This window comes from Tachypleus tridentatus, chromosome 11 (genome assembly GCF_004210375.1).
Source record: "Tachypleus tridentatus isolate NWPU-2018 chromosome 11, ASM421037v1, whole genome shotgun sequence".
NCBI classification, from domain to species: domain Eukaryota; kingdom Metazoa; phylum Arthropoda; class Merostomata; order Xiphosura; family Limulidae; genus Tachypleus; species Tachypleus tridentatus.
This window is the reverse complement of record NC_134835.1, coordinates 7,733,275-7,751,393: the sequence shown is the minus strand read 5'-3', so window position 1 is coordinate 7,751,393 and position 18,119 is coordinate 7,733,275. Positions and strand designations below refer to the sequence as shown.

Here is an 18,119-nt window from a genome sequence, read left to right as displayed (position 1 = left end):
CACAATATCTTACTAAAAAACGCCGCTGGTTCCTTCTATGGCTAAGGAAGGATCGCTGTCACACTTCGTGGAGCATGTCTGAGAAACAAGCCTTAGCACGTTATATTACGAACAATTGTCGCTGGTCCCTTTTATGGCTAAGGAAGGATCGCTGTCACACTTTATGGAACATGTCTGAGAAGCAAGCCTTAGCACGTTACATTACTAAAAAACGCCGCTGGTTCCTTCTATGGCTAAGGAAGGATCGCTGTCACACTTCATGGAACATGTCTGAGAAACAAACCTTAGCACATTATCTTACTAAAAAACGCCGCTGGTCCCTTTTATGGCTAAGGAAGGATCGCTGTCACACTTCATGGAACATGTCTGAGAAACAAGTCTTAGCACGTTATACTAGTATCAGTCGCCGCTGGTTCCTCCTATGGCTAAGGAATGATCATTGTCACACTTCATGGAACATGTCTGAGAAATAAGCCTTGGCAATTTATATTACTAACAAACTAACAATCGTCGCTGGTTCCTTCTATGGCTAAGAAATGATCTCTGTCACGCTTCATGAAACATGTCTGAGAAACAAGACAAGGCACGTTATATTACTAACAATCGACGCTGGTTCCTCCTATGGCTAAGAAAGGATAACTGTCACACTTCATGGATTATGTCTGAGAAACCAGTCTCGGCACGTTACATTATTAGAAATCGCCGCTTGTTTCACCTATGGTTATTATGAGAATAACAAATCCAGTAAAGCTCGCACAAGAAGAATCGTGAAAGGGTTTTGGTTTTGATTGACTAACAGCAGAAAAAGCAGTGCACTTCATGTAACAAATATATACAATTGAAAACGAAAGATATCACAAATATAAGTTATAGGAAGAGGATAAATGGTAAATAAATATCCAAAGTAAGCAATAAACCCGAAAATAAAGTTAAAACCTTCTTAGTTCAAGTAAAAACCACTAGGATAGGGTGTTTTACAAAAAAAAACGAATTTGACCGAAATCAACAAACAGCAGAAAGAAATATTTCGGTTTTGTCGAAGGTAAAGAGTCTTATTTATGTTTTTATTCTAATTTTGGTTGAAAAAGCTTTTTTAGAAATATCTCAAATGAAACCTGAAACTTTAGTTTCGTGTTTATTTGTGATGACGTAAGAGTGACTAACTGTCGTTTGTGAAATATTCCTTTGATGACATAAAAGTGACTAACTGTAGTTTGTGAAATATTCCCTCATGTTTTATATTTCGACATAAACGTTAATGTTAAGAACCCTTGATTCATTTTTCGCTTTTATATTGCGGGGTCCTCACAATATCTTTAGTGCTTAATAATTTGAAGAAACAAATTATATATAAATGGAAGCAAAGACGTAATATTCTTAATATGTGGGAGAATCGTCATTTTTTTTTTTAGCAGAACATCTGAAATAAGGATATAAGTGCTTTTATTTCCTCTTTAAATACGACAATATTTTTCCTACAGTGACATAAGCTTGAAACACATTATAATCGAGAATAAAAATGGCTTTTACATGAGTGATTCTCATCATATGCAACATACCACTTAGTAAAGAGTTAGACAAGTTGTATATTAAACCATGAGCAACAATTACAATATTAACGCCGAGAAAGGTAATTCATACCTTTTGGTCCAATAAGTCTGTGATCTTATGACTGTAAACACTGATATACTGATAGGTTCACTTGAAATGACTAGTTCTTAAGCACGTGTTATTACATCCTACAAATATCTAATAGATTCATGATGTGCAATGCGTCCAATACAATAACGCACGTAAACATGATGTTACAAATATCCTGAGTCTCGTCTTCAGTACATCACAAGTGCTTAAGCAGAAAACAAAGTCGTCTATATATGTATATATTCACAGTAATGTCACCTTACCGAATTTGCTTTCTTCAAGCAAAATTTCCAATAATATTCAAACAATTCTATATAACAGTCTAGAAATATTCATGTGTAGTTTGATTGCACCGTAAATCTTCAAATCATAACGGTTGAAAGGTACTCAATAAAGCGAGTACGTCTTAAAATCACTGATTAACAAAACTTAACCTTACGCATTCTATTCCAGCTAAATTAAACATCATGTTTACAATGACATATTCAAATTTTAGTTAGAACGACAATTTAATATGTTTAAGACAAATTATAGAACAATTTGATTTAAATGTTATTGCACACTTCTCACTCTAGAAGTTGTGCTGTTAAACCATAAATGAGCCGCCATTTTGAGTAACACCAGTTCTGTTTCGTATGTCAGAGTTCGTTTATACTCTCGTTCATCTGCTTCTAAACGCCTGTTTCAGGATTATAATTACTTACTTTCTCTTTATATTTTTTATATCCACTTTATTTCAGTTATTCTCAGGAGGAAACAAAGGAAAAATATCATACAAGGCACAAGTTACACATAAAAGACTGTCTCATGAAACATTACGTAAGATATCTACTGCTTTACGTTGAAAAGCTCCCACTTTCTAGTTTCATTATTCAGTTTTCAAAATGCTCTTTTGCAGAAGGGATTTCGTGCCTGAACATTAGTTTAGTGTTATATTTCTAGCGAGATTTCCATAAAAAAAAATTACCTTGTTGTTCCTCGTTCGTTTATTCTTCTTTCGGTTTAACACTTATCTCGTTAAGTTCTTTGAGATTAACGTAAACCTTACAGTCTCTTCCCTCACTTCTCACACGGATGAGTTTATACAGCTAGATCATAACGTTCTAATGTCTCCACTATGAGAAAAGGACGAAGCTTCTGGACTGCTTTGAGGAGGTTAAATTGTACATCATATAGAGCCAGATGTTAATGACGTAATGTGTCCAACACGTATCAAGTTCACATAGACAGAAACAAGTAACTAAAACTTACATCCACTTTTGAATAACATAAATAAATCCAATCACCATCTTGAGCGGCTCTGCTATTTTCATGGCACCATCGTGAACTGTTAAAAAATGAAAATGAAGTAGTCAGTTCGAGTATTTAACAAGAGAAGTTAATCAAAACAATATATAATATAACACAAAATGAGTGTGTCTTATTTACACCCATCAAGGTTCATTCTAAATTTGTACTTCAATAACCATTAGGCTAAACAAGGCGTATAATAGATAAAATTCTCTGTGATAAGTCATACTTGTTTACAACCACGTTAAATGTCATGTCAACATACCTTAGGAATACCTCATAGTCTTAGTTAATCGATATGTATACAAACAAAACTTGTAGCTAAGTTAAGCTAGCTGTTGGAGAAATAACCTAGTAAAACTAGTTGCTGTTAATATTTTACACAGTACACAACAGAAAGTTGCTGGTGCACTTTCAGAGAGAAAGTATTCGTTATCTGGATAGTAGTACCGCTCAGAGAAATGATATTAACAAATGTATCTACCGAGTTAATCACAGTGGCGTTTCGGATACACCCATTTTGACATCATTCCAAGTAAGACTACGCAGTTGCACTTAGGCCTTAAAAAAGTTCGAAAACCACGTTCTGAATAATTCAATATTCACTTTCATTATTTTCGTTTGCTTTTGTAATTGTTATTATATTTACGTCAAGAAAACATATCCAGAAGTACATTAATTAGAATAACGTTAAGAAATTTAGCTGAACGAGCATTTCAAAATTTTAAAAATTAGGTTTTATCCACTATAATATAGATAAGTGTAGAAAGAGCGTATTTTTGCACTCTAAGTTGTTTATATATATATATATTAACAATTAAATCATGTTTGCGTGTTTTGTACTCTAGGATATGCACTCTATCTCTGGAATGATTTATGTTTATTTTTTATGTATTCTGTTTTAAAATTGAGTTATGAGCAGTTGTGAATTAAAATATTTCTACCTCATATTTACACTGGACATGAAGAAATACATTTATGTTTATAACAAGATATTAAATTGAATACCAGGAAATATATGTGTCTACTTATAATTCTATATTTATTTGGATGTGATGAAGTATATATGCTTATAACAACATATTAATTTGAATACCAGCCAAATAAACATGTTTATCACATTATATTTAATTGGGCATAAGGTTTGTTTGTTTATAATTAAGCAGGAAGACACATAATGAGCTATCTGTGCTTTGCCAACCACAGGTATCGAAACCCGAACTCTAGCTTGGGGGGAATGGTTTGTTTTTGAATTTCGCGCAAAGCTACTCGAGGGCTATCTACGAAATTTACCTGCGAGACTATAGGGAAGGCAGCTAGTCATCACCACCCACCGACAACTCTTGGGCTACTCTTTTACCAACGAATAATGGGATTGACCGTCACATTATAATGCTCCAACGGCTGAAAAGGCGAGCATGTTTGGTACGATGGAGATGCGAACCAGCGATTCTCAGACTATGAGTCGCACGCCTTAACCCACCTGGCCATGCTGGGTCTCGGGGGTAATGGACACAAATAAAAAAAAATATATATATTTATAAAACTATTTAATTGTTGAAAGTAATAGAATAGCGATCACAGTAAGGGCAATTCATATACGAAATAAACCTAAACTATTTTATCTAAGTAATTTGACATAAAGCAAATAGTAACAGACATCTCTTAATGCAGGCCCCACATGACCAGGTGGTTAAGGCATTCGACTCGTAATTCGAGGGTCGCGGATTCGAATCCTTTTCACATCAAACATGCTCTCCCTTTCAGCCGTGGCAGGCGATAGGCGATATTACGTGACGGCCAATCACACTTTCGTTGGTAAAAAAGTATACTCAAGAGTTGGCGGTGGGTGGTGATGACTAGCTGTCTTCCGTCTAGTCTTACACTGCTAAATTAGGGACGGCTAGCGCAGGTAGCCCTCGTGTAGCTTTGCACGAAATTCAAAACAAACTCTTAATGCAAGAGCATACGAGTTTCAGTTAAACCTATATTTAATGAATACGAAGTCTTGTGCTAATGATAACCAGTACAGAACTTAATGAAGAGAATAAACAGTGCTGTCTGTTTCTCTTTATTAAAACTTTGATATATCTATTATTTTAGCACAATAATATCTTGATATATCACAGGAAGGGGTGATTTTGAGGTCAAATGTCAGTGTATGTAGAGCTGCTTTACATTATTAGATAACCTGAGGGGTAGTTAGTGATAGTTAGGTTTAAGATTATACTAGGGAACATGAGTAAAAATTGCTCTCAGCAATTCATTTATCCTTCTTTGCCCTCTGGTGCTAAAGTAGCACAAAACACATAGAACAAAAATAGGAAGATAAATATTTTAAAGTCTATCTGTGTATGTATATATATATAGTGTTTTAAATCTTCATTCTAATCTACTGACTACTTTTAAACTAATTATCCACCTTGCCTATTACGCTTATGACTTTTATCCATTTCTAAACTAATGAAGACTGATTATAATGGTACATTAAATGAAGCTAAATGCAAGTACGTCATATAATCTCTGAGATATTACATTAAGCAAAATGTAATACATATGTTACCAGCAGATTACTTTAAAAGTCACACAGAAAACAACACAAATATGAGATGAAGCGACGCCAATAAGTGCTGCGCAACAAGACATTCCTCAACGAATCAATTCGTCCAAACGTTCCAATTATTCATAGGAGCCTAAACTTCCAAAATATGTGGCTGGCTTTTATGACAATAAAAATATCTAACCGGATCGTAGAGATTATGTTTCAAAAAAAGTAATAGATTAGACGAAAACTCAAAATCTGTTCGTTGTTTGGATACAGAAAACCTAATTGGGCAAAGGGAAAAGTATTTATATTAACGAAAAGGTTGATTCAATTTCATGAAAATAATTGGTTGAAAGAAGAGACAGGCCTAATGTTATAAGGAACGGGAACATTAGTGTGGAATATTTGGCGTAATAAGCATTGTTTGTCTTTTAACCAATAGAAATGTGTGTTACAAGTAAGTGTTCATATAATATTATATATTTTTTTCTTACATAAATGTATGACGGAAAAAAAGAATTAATACAGAAACGCGTATAATGGGAATATTAGTGCTTATCTCACAAAAATAAATGTCGTAATATTAATTAATAAGTACGTGTAATTAGTACAAACTTGGTCGTTATATTGGCTGTTATATTACCAGTAAAAGGAGAGATTGAAAAAACAAACTTTGCTTTGGTGAGCATCAGAAGAATAGCAATTGTCGTAAAAATATGTGTCGTTTAATAAAAACACTTATTTTAGTTCCTGTAAACAAGCCATGTAAAACTACAAGCTAAAAACACTACTGAATATGTAATCTAACTTATCTCTATTACGTTTGAGGCTTTTTTCTTCTCTCTTTGAGCCCGGCATGGCCAAGCGTGTTAAGGCGTGCGACTCGTAACCTGAGGGTCGCGAGTTCGCATCCTCGCCAAACATGCTTGCCCTTTCAGCCATTGTAGCGTTATGATGTGACGGGCAATCCCACTATTTGTTGGTAAAAGAGTAGCTCAAGAGTTGGCGGTGGGTGGTGATGACTAGCTGCTTTCCCTCTAGTCTTACACTGCTAAATTAGGGACGGCTAGCGCAGATAGTCCTCGTGCAGCTTTGCGCGAAATTTAAAAAAGAATCTTCTCTCCATGTCACTCTGATGAAACTTTGATGTGATGTGCGAAAGCAGCTGCGAAATGTTGAATTAAGAACGTCGTTTAGAAGAAACATTGTATTTGAAGATTGCATGCTAATAAATTGTCAGCGCCCACAATAGTCTGTTCGTTAACTGCGATTTTAGCTGGTCACATTCCAGCTCATACCTTATGCTTCATTGGCTAAACTTAAGACTTCACAATACACTGATACAAAAGGTATAGATAAGGGGAAAACTGGTGCACGCAGTTTAAAGCAGTTAAAATTATTTTTAATAACGTTGCATGCCACATATCGAGGAAATACTTAATAAATTGATTTTGCTTCTTATATAATAATGCGTCAGCCACTAATTGAAGAATGAAAAAACTAATACGAATTATATTCGTATTTTAATCTTATTAGAAACAAGAATTATTAAAAATTTATAAGACGCACAAATAGTTCTATTAAAAGTGTGTTTCGACCGCATCCGCAGTTCGAAGTTAAACGAAACGCAGTCTAAACAAGAATAACTCATGTGTTATAAGGCTTTGTATAAAGTGGAAAACGGTGAATCAGTTCCGTGAAAAAAAAACCAAACGGACTGAAAGGGTTAAGGCACTCGACACGTCACTCGATGGTCGCGAGTACGAATTCCCTTCACACCAAAAAAAGCTCGCTTATTCAGTCATGGAGTCGTTATAATGTAACGGCCGATCCTACTAGTTGTTGCTTAAATAATAGCCCAAGACTTTGCGGTGGTTGGTTATAACAAGCTGCTTTTCCTCTAGTCTTAAACTGTTAAATTATGGACGGCTAGTGCAGATAGCACTAATGTACCTTTGCGCGAAATTCAGAACAAACAAATCGAACTGTAAATAATGATTAATAATTAGTCCTGGAACTCTTTTCTTTTTATTCAGTACGGCGACGTTAACGTAGCTTCTAAATAAAACTAAAATTGGTGATTGTACATGTAGCTTCTAAACACAACAAATAATACTGTTTGTTGAAATAGCTTCTAAATAAAACTAAAATTGTTGATTGTACATGTAGCTTCTAAACACAACAAATAATACTGTTTGTTGAAATAGCTTCTAAATAAAACTAAAATTGTTGATTGTACATGTAGCTTCTAAACACAACTAATAATTATATTTGTACAAAGAAAACTAACAGTGTTCTTTGTACATGTAGCTCCTAAAGACAACTAATAATGGTGTTTGTACATGTTGCTTCTGAAGATAACTAATAATGGTATTTGATTATATCGTTTCCAAACACAATTAAAAATGGTGTTTCTTGATGAAACTTCTATAGACAATTAATAAAGATTTTGTTTATGCAGCTTGTAAAGACAACTAATAATGGTGTTTGTACATATAAGTTCTAAAGACAACTGATAATGTTGATTGTACGCGTGGCTTCTAAAGAAAACTAATGTTCTTTGTATATTTGTTTCTAAGAAGAACTTATAATGGTGTTTGTAGAAGTACCTAATAAAGATTACTAATTATGGTGTTTGTACATGTAACTTCTAAAAACAACTATTAATGTTGTGTGTACATATGACTTCCAAGTGAACTAAGAATGGTGTTTCTTGATGTTCCATCTAAAGTGTGTGTAGATATAGCTTCTAAACTCATAGTTTGTACATGTAGCTTCTAAAGACAACTAATAATATTCTTTGTACTTGTAGCTTCAAAAGACAATAATAATGGTGATTATACATGTAAGTTTTAAATACAACTAACATTGTTATTTGTACATATAAGTTCTAAAAACATTTAATAATGGTGTTTCTTCATAAACTTTCTAAATACAACTAATAATTGTGTTTGTACACGTAAGCTCTAATGACATCTAATAATTTTGTTTGTACATGTAAGCTTCTAAAGATAACTAATAACGGTTCTTTGGAGCTTCAGCTTCTAAATACAAGTAATAATGGTGTTTGTAAATATATCTTATAAAGCCAACTAATAATTGTATTTGCACATGTAGCTTCTAAAACAACTAATAATGTTGTTTAAGATGTAGTTTCGAAAGACAACTAATAATGGTGTTTGTACATGTAATTTTAAAGACAACTAAAAATGTTGTAAGTACATATCAGTTTTAAAGATAATTAATAATTGTGTTTCTTTATGTACAGATACGACAGAAAGTGTTCGTACGCCTGCATCATGAGTAGTTTTTACCTCATAACTTAAAAATTATCACGATTAGGATAAGGATAGTAGAGTATATTATAAATATTATACTAACACGCATCTACATAAATTTTTATGTAAATTAAACAACAAATAAACTGTTTATAAACAAATAACCAACATAGGAGGGGCAGAAAGTGTTCGTGTGTCAACTTTAAAGATCAGTTGTGTTGCCTATCAGGTGAATTACTTGGCGCAATCTCTCCTCATAGCCCTCCATGATCGTTTGACAGTACTCGACTGGTATTTTCTTCCATTCTTCTTTACAGAAGGCCTCCAACTCTTGCAAGTTTATCGGATGACGCTGATGAACCCTGGTCGTCAACTCATGCCAAACGTTTTCAATTGGGTTGAGATCGGGTGACTGCGATGGCCACTCCAGAACGTTTATATGGTTTCTCTGCAACCAGGATTGCATATATTTCGATGTGTGCTTAGGGTCATTATCGTGTTGGAAGACCAAACGACGCTCAAGCCGCAAGTTTCGAGCACTAAATTGCTAAATTTACTAAATTTCGGGCGCTAAATTGCCGGAAGTACATTTTTTGCTGGCTAAATTCCAATAATTATGAACCCAGTGTTTAGTTCTGGAATGGTATAATGTAGTTTATTCACCAAACTAAACAAAATTGTTACGGAATAATCAGTTTTTTCACAAGTTGTGAACTGTACGAACACTTTCTGCTCGTACTATTTTCGGTTATTTGTTTATAAACAGTTTATTTGTCGTTTAATTTACATAAAAATTATGTAGATGTGTGTTGGTATAATATTTATAATATATTTTACTTCTATTAGCCTAATCGTGATACTTTTTTAAGTTTTGAGCAAAAAAACCATTCGTGACGCAGGGGTACGAACACTTTCTGTTGTAACTGTACGTTCTAAATTCAACTGATAATGGTGTTTGTACATGTAACTTCTAAAAACAACTAATAATGGTATTTGTTGATATAAGTTTTAAAGACAACTAACAATATTATTTGTGCATATAAGTTCTAAAGATAATTATTAATGGTGTTTCTTCATGTACTTTCTTAAGACAACTAATAATGGTGTTTGTACACGTTGCCTAATAATGGTGTTTGTACACGTTGCCTAATAATGGTGTTTGTAGACGTTGCTACTAAAGAAGAGTAATAGTGGTGTTTGTAGATATATTTTTAAAGACATCTATTAATGGTGTTTGTACATGTAGCTTCTAAAAACAACTAATAATATTCATTGTACATGTAGCTTCTAAAACAACTAATAATATTCATTGTACATGTAGCTTCGAAAGACAACTAATAATGTTATTTGTACATGTAACTTCTTAAGACAATTAATAATGGTGTTTGTACATGTAAGTTTTAAAGAAAACTAACAATTTTGTTTGTATATATAAGCTCTTAAGACAATTAATAATGGTGTTTGTACATGTAAGTTTTAAAGAAAACTAACAATTTTGTTTGTACATATAAGCTCTTAAGACAATTAATGATGGTGTATTGTTTCTAAATATAAGTTTTAAAGTTTACAAACTAAAACAATTCTTTCGGTTTGTACATATAGCCCTTCGTTAAGACAATTAATGATGATGTATTGTTTCTAAATATAACTACTGGTGGTGCTTGTTATGTGAAAAATATAACACTTTCAACCTTCTCTCTCTCAATTCAATAAGACCTAATGCACTTTTTGTGAATGCCTACTGAATAGTTTCTGATATTATGAACGTATTTGTTTGAAGATTACGTTTGCTATAGTTAGTTTTGGTCCTAAAAATTACTGAATATATTCTTTATATAGAAACACTTTGTAATTAACTAGAAATTTTGCATTGTAATTATGCTTGTAGAGAATGTATTTGTCAGAACAGTATAGAGAGGGATTTGACAGACGTATATGGAGTAAAAAGTCACGGTAGTTTTGCTGCTAACCTTATAGTTGTCATAGGTGATGGTTTCTTGTAGATATGACATTTACAAGTGTATTAAACAGGTACTCAAGACCTTGTAGAGGAACACATCATTTTCAACTTGTAAATGTACGCACTATCAAGAAATTTCGAGTTGGATTAATTGCTTACAGCGTAAAAGATATGTTTATCTAAAAATAGAAGAGATAAATCTGTTTTTTAAAAATTACGGCATGTTTCTACTGATGTCGACGTTTCCACATGACATAAAATAATAGAAAACTTAGGCGAAATACTTATAAATCGTTCTTCACTATAAGAAGTTGATGAACCATCTTCCCTACTACATAGAATTACACTTTAAAATGAAATATTTGTTACTTGATACAAATAATGTTTGTAAATTCAAACATTAGGATATCCATGCAATGAAAAATATTGTTAAAGGTGAATTTTCAACAAATTTAATAATTGCCTTAGAAACTGTACTTTGGCTAGGTATAATTCCTGTGAGGTTGCCATATTTTTAAATACGAAAGTTTTTGAGTAAAAAACGAAACAAAATATGCGGATCCTCGAACTCAAGTTCCTCTCGGTCGTTCGGTTGTTTCTGTGACGTTTTACAACTATGACGTAATAGTTGCCAAACACGCTTCTTGCGCGCCGACCATTGTGTTCCTTTCAATGCTGGTGTTTTATGTAAATCTATCGATGCTTTTTTAGGATTACATACCTTGTGAGACTATTTTTTGTCTTGATATTGTTACTTTATGTTTGTCTTATGATAACATGGTTTACTGCGTTGTTTATGTTTGTAAAAACGGTTCAGCATCGGGCAAAAGCTTCTTTTCGTTTTCATGCAAGGAGAAGGAACCGACAAGGTGGCGACAGTGGGTGCGGATGGTCAATAGGAAGAACTGGACTCCTTCACACCATGCAAAGCTTTGTCAAGATCACTTTGAACGCTCATGTTTTGTGTTGGATCCCGCTGTTTTAGATTCCATGGGTTTCAAGCGAGGCAGGTTGAGACTGAATAAAACCATCGGCAGTAGACAGGATCGTCCCCACCATCTTTCCTCGTGTAGAGCTGAGGATTGATCTCAGTCTGCAGCATACAGGTTCCACCCCTCTGAAGCCATCCTTTGCCATCATGAAAAGAACAAACTTAAAGGTGTGTGTGCAGTATAAAGCGATAAACAATAACTAGTATAATATAATAATCTAAAAAGTACAAGTTTTTGAAGAATGTAACTAGACATACACATTTCACATTCATGAGCGTGTTTTGCATTTGTGGCACCTGAAAGTCAGTGAAACCTTGATTTCCTAGTCTAAACAGTGGACAAATCTATCCCAAATAGAGTATATTCCAAGTTTAAAAGCTGGTAGATCATTCTGTAGATGTTTTTGTATCATTTTTAAATATGGAAAAGTTTGAAGAATTCCATTTTTCAAATTTAATATTTCAAGAAAATTTAATTATTCAGACTGCTACATCTAGTTTGATTTTATAAACAGAATTATGACGTATAATTGAAATTCATTTTGTTGCGAGTCATAAATACTTTGTACAATGATTGTGGAAGGACCGAGTATTAGTTACCATAGTCGGCAAAATATAAACAAATAAAACCCAATCTGTGATACCAATAATTTATAAACACCATACAGGTTTCGAGATGCTTAAAATTGCACGTAAAATAATACAGACCATATCTGTTGTCATGACTTAGGCTTACCATTCCTCCACTGGCGGTATGACCGACTCGCAGCCGGCCTGGGCGCTATTAGTATCACTCACAGTTCCACTACTCTCGCTCGTGGAACTGTCCTCATCACTAGAACTTGTCAGATCTGTGTCAAAAGTAACCGTTCTAGGTTCGTTCAGAGTAGGTTCAAATTGATATGGCGCTACTCAACACTGTTCAGAACACAAAGTCAAAACAGACTCCGCCTCTGTTTCTCCGTATGCATTGGCCATGTTTATTTACATTCAACGCGCTGGCGTTGTCGGTTTGTTTGGCAACTATTACGTCACAGTGCTTTTTCTAGCGGCAAACGTAAAAACTAAAACCTTCGGATTGCCGCTCGGAAAGAGCTCTTCCTGCACAAAGTTCTGTTTCATTTATTAGCACATATTTTTTTGTTAAAAAAATGTGAACCTGCAAAATTAATCAGTATGAGTAGTTCTTTTGACTGCAAAGTTTTTCCTGTAAAATTCACCTTTACAAACGACCGATTATGTACCCCAAGGCAACTTACCATTTTGTAACTTAAAACATTATAATTATATTATATTGAAAAACTAAATCAAATCCCCACACTAAATAATACAACTGAATTATTAGATCACGCAAGTTAGGTGAATTACACGACCTCGACACTGAATGGTTTATTTCGTGTTGGCGATTTGGTTGTCTACCCGTACACATATATATAGTAACAGAATTCAAAGTTCTTGTTACAGTCTGCGCATGCTCAGAGAAACTGGGAATGGATTTAAAAGAGATAGTGAGAGTATACTGAATAGTAATGTGAAAAATTCGTTTCGTTTCTTCACTGAACATGTATTTTCGTTTCGCTTTTATTTTTCACTAATTTCGTTTTATCACCATGAAACTAAGCTGGTTAATTTTTAAAATTATACCTATATCAGAATGAACGTCATCAACCTTCATTGTTAACTGCACATAAAGTTGATAAAGCCAGGAGACTGTACAGAAAGAAACATTTACCTTTGTATAAATCATTTCACATTTATCCTTTCAAAAACCAAACGTTGTATATAAATAGATGTGTAGAGCTATGAATTTTAAAGATTGATTCTGACGTCTAATATCTTCACACACACACACATAGAATATAAATCATTTACGTTGTTATATTTTCGAAAATGTATTACAACTGCAACTACAAGTGTTTCGAAATCCACTGAAATACAGCACTCAAAATTAGGACTGAAAGAAAATTTTCTTAGGCCTAGTATTATACATTATATATTTATTCGGATACTAGTATAAATTATTTGTATAATTTATATTATTATATCGAATTCTTATTGTAAATCCGTTATGCTCTGATAACTTATTTATTCAGGGTTGGTGTTTGAAAAAACACTGTTTTAGTTTCAACTTCGATCTAACCCGATTACCTTAGCAATCGTCTCTAGACTTAACTTTATAGAAGTTTAGAGATATAAATATTTTATTTATTTGCGAATATTCCATTTATTTATAAAGAAATACCAGCACTCACCCGAACTACTACTTTCCGATATATGAAGTCCAGAACTTTGTTCTTTTCCTCCTATTACGGTTTCAACACTTCGCTCGTCTATTATTTTGAAAAGTGTGGAAGTACACTTTAACCTTATCTCACCTTTCTGGAACTGATTTGCTCTCACTTTAAACTTAAGTCCCATCACTGTAGAGACTAGATTATCTGGATTATGGCGTGGAGGATAGTGCACTAAGTAGGTAGGATCAACCTAGAATCGAGTATATCTGGTTAAAAATGCTCTCATTTTAACAAGCTACGTTTGGAAATATATCAAACTTAACGTCACTTAGGCTTAACATTAACAACTAACACATGTTTAAGAATAAGGTCATATCATGTAACCATTGTCTCTCCCAGACTTCAAAATATCTGACAACCATATACAGTACGACATACATTTATTTAACAGCTAACTGCGACCTTTGTAAGCCGTTATGTTTGTTGTTTTAAGATAGCATCGGATTAACACAACTCATAATATCTTAACTGTTTGTTATAAGATGGTGTATGATTAATACAAGCCATAATAACTTAACTATTTGTTATAACGTGGCGTAGGATTAACATAAGCTATAATAGCTTACTTAACTATTTGAAACATGTGACATGTATTTTTTCTTTATTTTCTTAAAAGTTTAAGTGATAAACGCAAATAAAAAGTTCGCTCACTTCACCTCACTCGAGCTACTCTTAATACTAGGGGCTATGTTCTCACGCTACTCTTAATACCAGGGGCTAAGTCCTCATGCTACTCTTAATACTAGGGGCTAAGTTCTCACGCTACTCTTAATACCAGGGGCTCAGTCCTCACTCTACTCTTAATACTAGGGGCTAAATTCTCACGCTACTCTTAATACCAGGGGCTAAGTCTTCACGCTACTCTTAATACTAGGGGCTAAGTTCTCACGCTACTCTTAATACTAGGGCCTAAGTTCTCACGCTACTCTTAATACTAGGGGCTAAGTTCTCACGCTACTCTTAATACCAGGGGCTAAGTCCTCATGCTACTCTTAATACCAGGGGCTAAGTTCTCACGCTACTCTTAATACTAGGGCCTAAGTTCTCACGCTACTCTTAATACCAGGGGCTAAGTCCTCATGCTACTCTTAATACCAGGGGCTAAGTTCTCACGCTACTCTTAATACACGCAACGATATTATTGCTAGCTTTCAACAGGATGAATTATGCACTTGCATGCTCTGAACACGTAGAACTATATCCCTGTATGCTACTTTCTCTATTTTAAACACTAGGGATTATATTCTTATTTGCTTTAATTACGAAGAACTATGTCCTTACACCAATGAAGCTTACCTTATAGAATAAACTTTTACAACAATTAATCAACTAAATTAGACATCATAAACAAAAATACGTGATTTTCATGTTTCTAGGGCACGATCTATAAGAACTGTACTGTATTTAGCTTTGGATTTGTTTATCATGTTGCTCAAATGATTACAAACAATTTGGAGATACAACCCTATACTGGTACATCTACTCTTATTATTCGTGTAATAGAGTATAAACAAGTACAGAGGATGTTAAATGAACAAATTCACTCAGTATTATTTTTAGAGATCAGCCAGTTCAAAGAATATAAACTGCATTCGGTGGTTTATATTTAGACAAAACAATGAAGTCAGAGTGCATATTGGCTGGAAGTTCCTCAGCTGTGTTTGTTTGTTTACTTCAAATTAAGCACAAAGGTACACAATGGGTTATCCGTAGAAACCCGGATTCTAGCGTTGTAAATCCGCAGATATACTGTGAATTACATCTATATACTTTTATATAAATAAATCCATATGTGGTTATCAGGAGAAATAGGTGTGTATTTAACAACAATATGTTTTTAATCCTCAAGAAACTGCGATTCATTTTCCGATCATGTTTTATGAAGTATAAAATCTATTGAAAGCAACATATTTATATATATTTATATGTATATATCAATAATCCAACCTGTAGTTGTCTGATGGCGTTCTAAAAATACAGGGAAAAAGTAAAATCAAACTTTAAATCCTTTTATAACAATTAACGTTTCTCTGGGAAAGACACAAATATGTCTGAACTTTACAATATGACTTCATAATTAATTTGTATATAAGACAGAATACATGACGCAATCCAGGAAGGTCTTTTAAACTCTATAAACAGCATTGACTTCTAATTAATTTTTTTTAAATAATACTTTGCTATTTGATCAGCCACTGAAAGATCATAATGTTTGTAGCATATTCACACGTGAAATGTCAAAGTAATTGGTTTGGATTTTAAATATTGTTAAACGATTTTTGTAAACAGATGCATGATATACCAGTTACGCATGAAAACTTAGTCTTAAATGATTTTCACCTTTGATTAAAGAGTTCCGATTTGTTTAATTTATAATAGACATATTACAAACGATAATATTGAAAAATTGAAAAATATTTTATCATAGGTAAACAGGTAAGAAGTGTAAGTTTTCTCAACTGCATGTTCGTTTAAAAAGAATTAATCTCTAACACTGGAATCAGAGAACAATGAGGAATAAATTTGTTTTATTTGATTCGTTGCGCGTGTTTTAGAACAAAGTAATAAACCAATGAGAGTCTGAAAGATTACTGGGAAGATTTTCCGTTCAGCTCTTCGGCTTCTTAAAGACACACTGCACAATAATCACTAAACGTGAGTTATATAGACATTTGAATTGTGTATTCAGTTGATAAGATCTAAAGACAAAAGTTTCCCAAAAAACTTATTTTTTTTAAAGTAAAGGTGGTGACGTCTCTATGCCAACAGTTATTGTTAAATCTTATGTTCTAATAGTTGTTTTCTTTGTTACAAGAGAGTAGGAACGTAACATATAGTTCTATTGTATCTATATTACGTAGAGTATTGGCTTAACCTATATTTAGCTAGCAAACACACTAACTAACAAAGATACTTCAAGTGTAAAATATCATACAATAATACGCCACAAATACAATTATTTGATTTCATTTGTGAATAAAACATAAAGAAAAATATATAAGTGAATTTCTAATAGCCATCCTGTTACATTACCTCAATGTCGTTAATGTACCACGATAGTTCAGCTGTTCGTTTCGCCAAGGCTGAGGTACAATTTAAGTTCATCGTATCACCGACCTTGTAACGAGGTTGCAGTCCACCGTCGATGGTCGGTCCATTGGGAGCTATAGGCGAGAAGAGATAAGACCGTATGAGAAAAAGATGGTATTAGGCCTCTAATCGCACTAAAGAAACCTATTGTTGGACAATGATGGAATAAATAACAAGGTCTATGGCTTCAGATCGCAGTATGCCTGATTTAATTACAGATCAACTTTGTTCTCGATGTCTGACCATTTAACAGTCTTTCTTCAACAAGGTGATTTAAGATTCATTTGTAGCTAAACTGAGGCATGTTTAACGTTCATCATTTGTAAGTGAACATTTTTTTGCTGGACACCTTAACTGCAATTAACTAAATATCCTAAAACAAGTGACTTCAAAGTAGTTGTTGCTCACGCCTACAAAACGTTGGTTATTAGTGACTTATTCAGAATTCCTTAACACGATGTACAGCATTTGTTATTGGTGCTTTGAGGAAGTTTCAAAAATAATAATCAATCAAAACTTTCGTGGTAACCCACCTGATATAAAAATGTATTCTTAACACGGCTGGTATGGGTAATGAAACTTTAATTAAAATAAAGAACAGAACAACGTTTCGATCTGAAGATGACCTAATGACCTGCCGTCCTAAGAATACAATCAACGAAACTGTTTTCCTATTTTTTCACAACTAAAGACAAAAGTAGCTCACACAGTTCAAAAGTCAACAATGACAAATAGACAAGGATCTAAGAATGTTTGTGTTTTATTGTTCTGAGAACGAATGTTTAGCATATTTTATATAGTTTCTCGCAGTATTGTTTAACATAGAAACTGTAACAGCTTTATTAACTGAAATGGCCGTAGATATGCATTAATTAAAAGCTCCACATACGGGCTTAATGGAACATGCACTACACTCGTCACCAGAGGGAACTTTATACTGGTATATTCTTAATGGATTAAGAAGTTGTTTTTTTATTACGTTATAGTAATTTGTACATCCGGTTGTATGTTTCCGTGATGGTTTGTACTT

The 18,119-nt window shown here is 33.5% G+C and overlaps 1 protein-coding gene across 1 annotated transcript in view; it reads right to left on the bottom strand.

The window, feature by feature from the left end:
- LOC143231289 (uncharacterized) overlaps nt 1-18,119 on the bottom strand; it is a 265,572-nt gene that overhangs the window by 88,429 nt on the left and 159,024 nt on the right. The window contains exons 6-8 of the mRNA XM_076465839.1: nt 17,033-17,163; nt 13,958-14,189; nt 2,609-2,968 (exon numbers count right to left, since the gene is read on the bottom strand). Coding sequence (XP_076321954.1) covers nt 2,889-2,968; nt 13,958-14,189; nt 17,033-17,163 — 443 coding nt within the window. The 3' untranslated portion in view covers nt 2,609-2,888. The remainder of the gene's footprint in view (nt 1-2,608; nt 2,969-13,957; nt 14,190-17,032; nt 17,164-18,119) is intronic.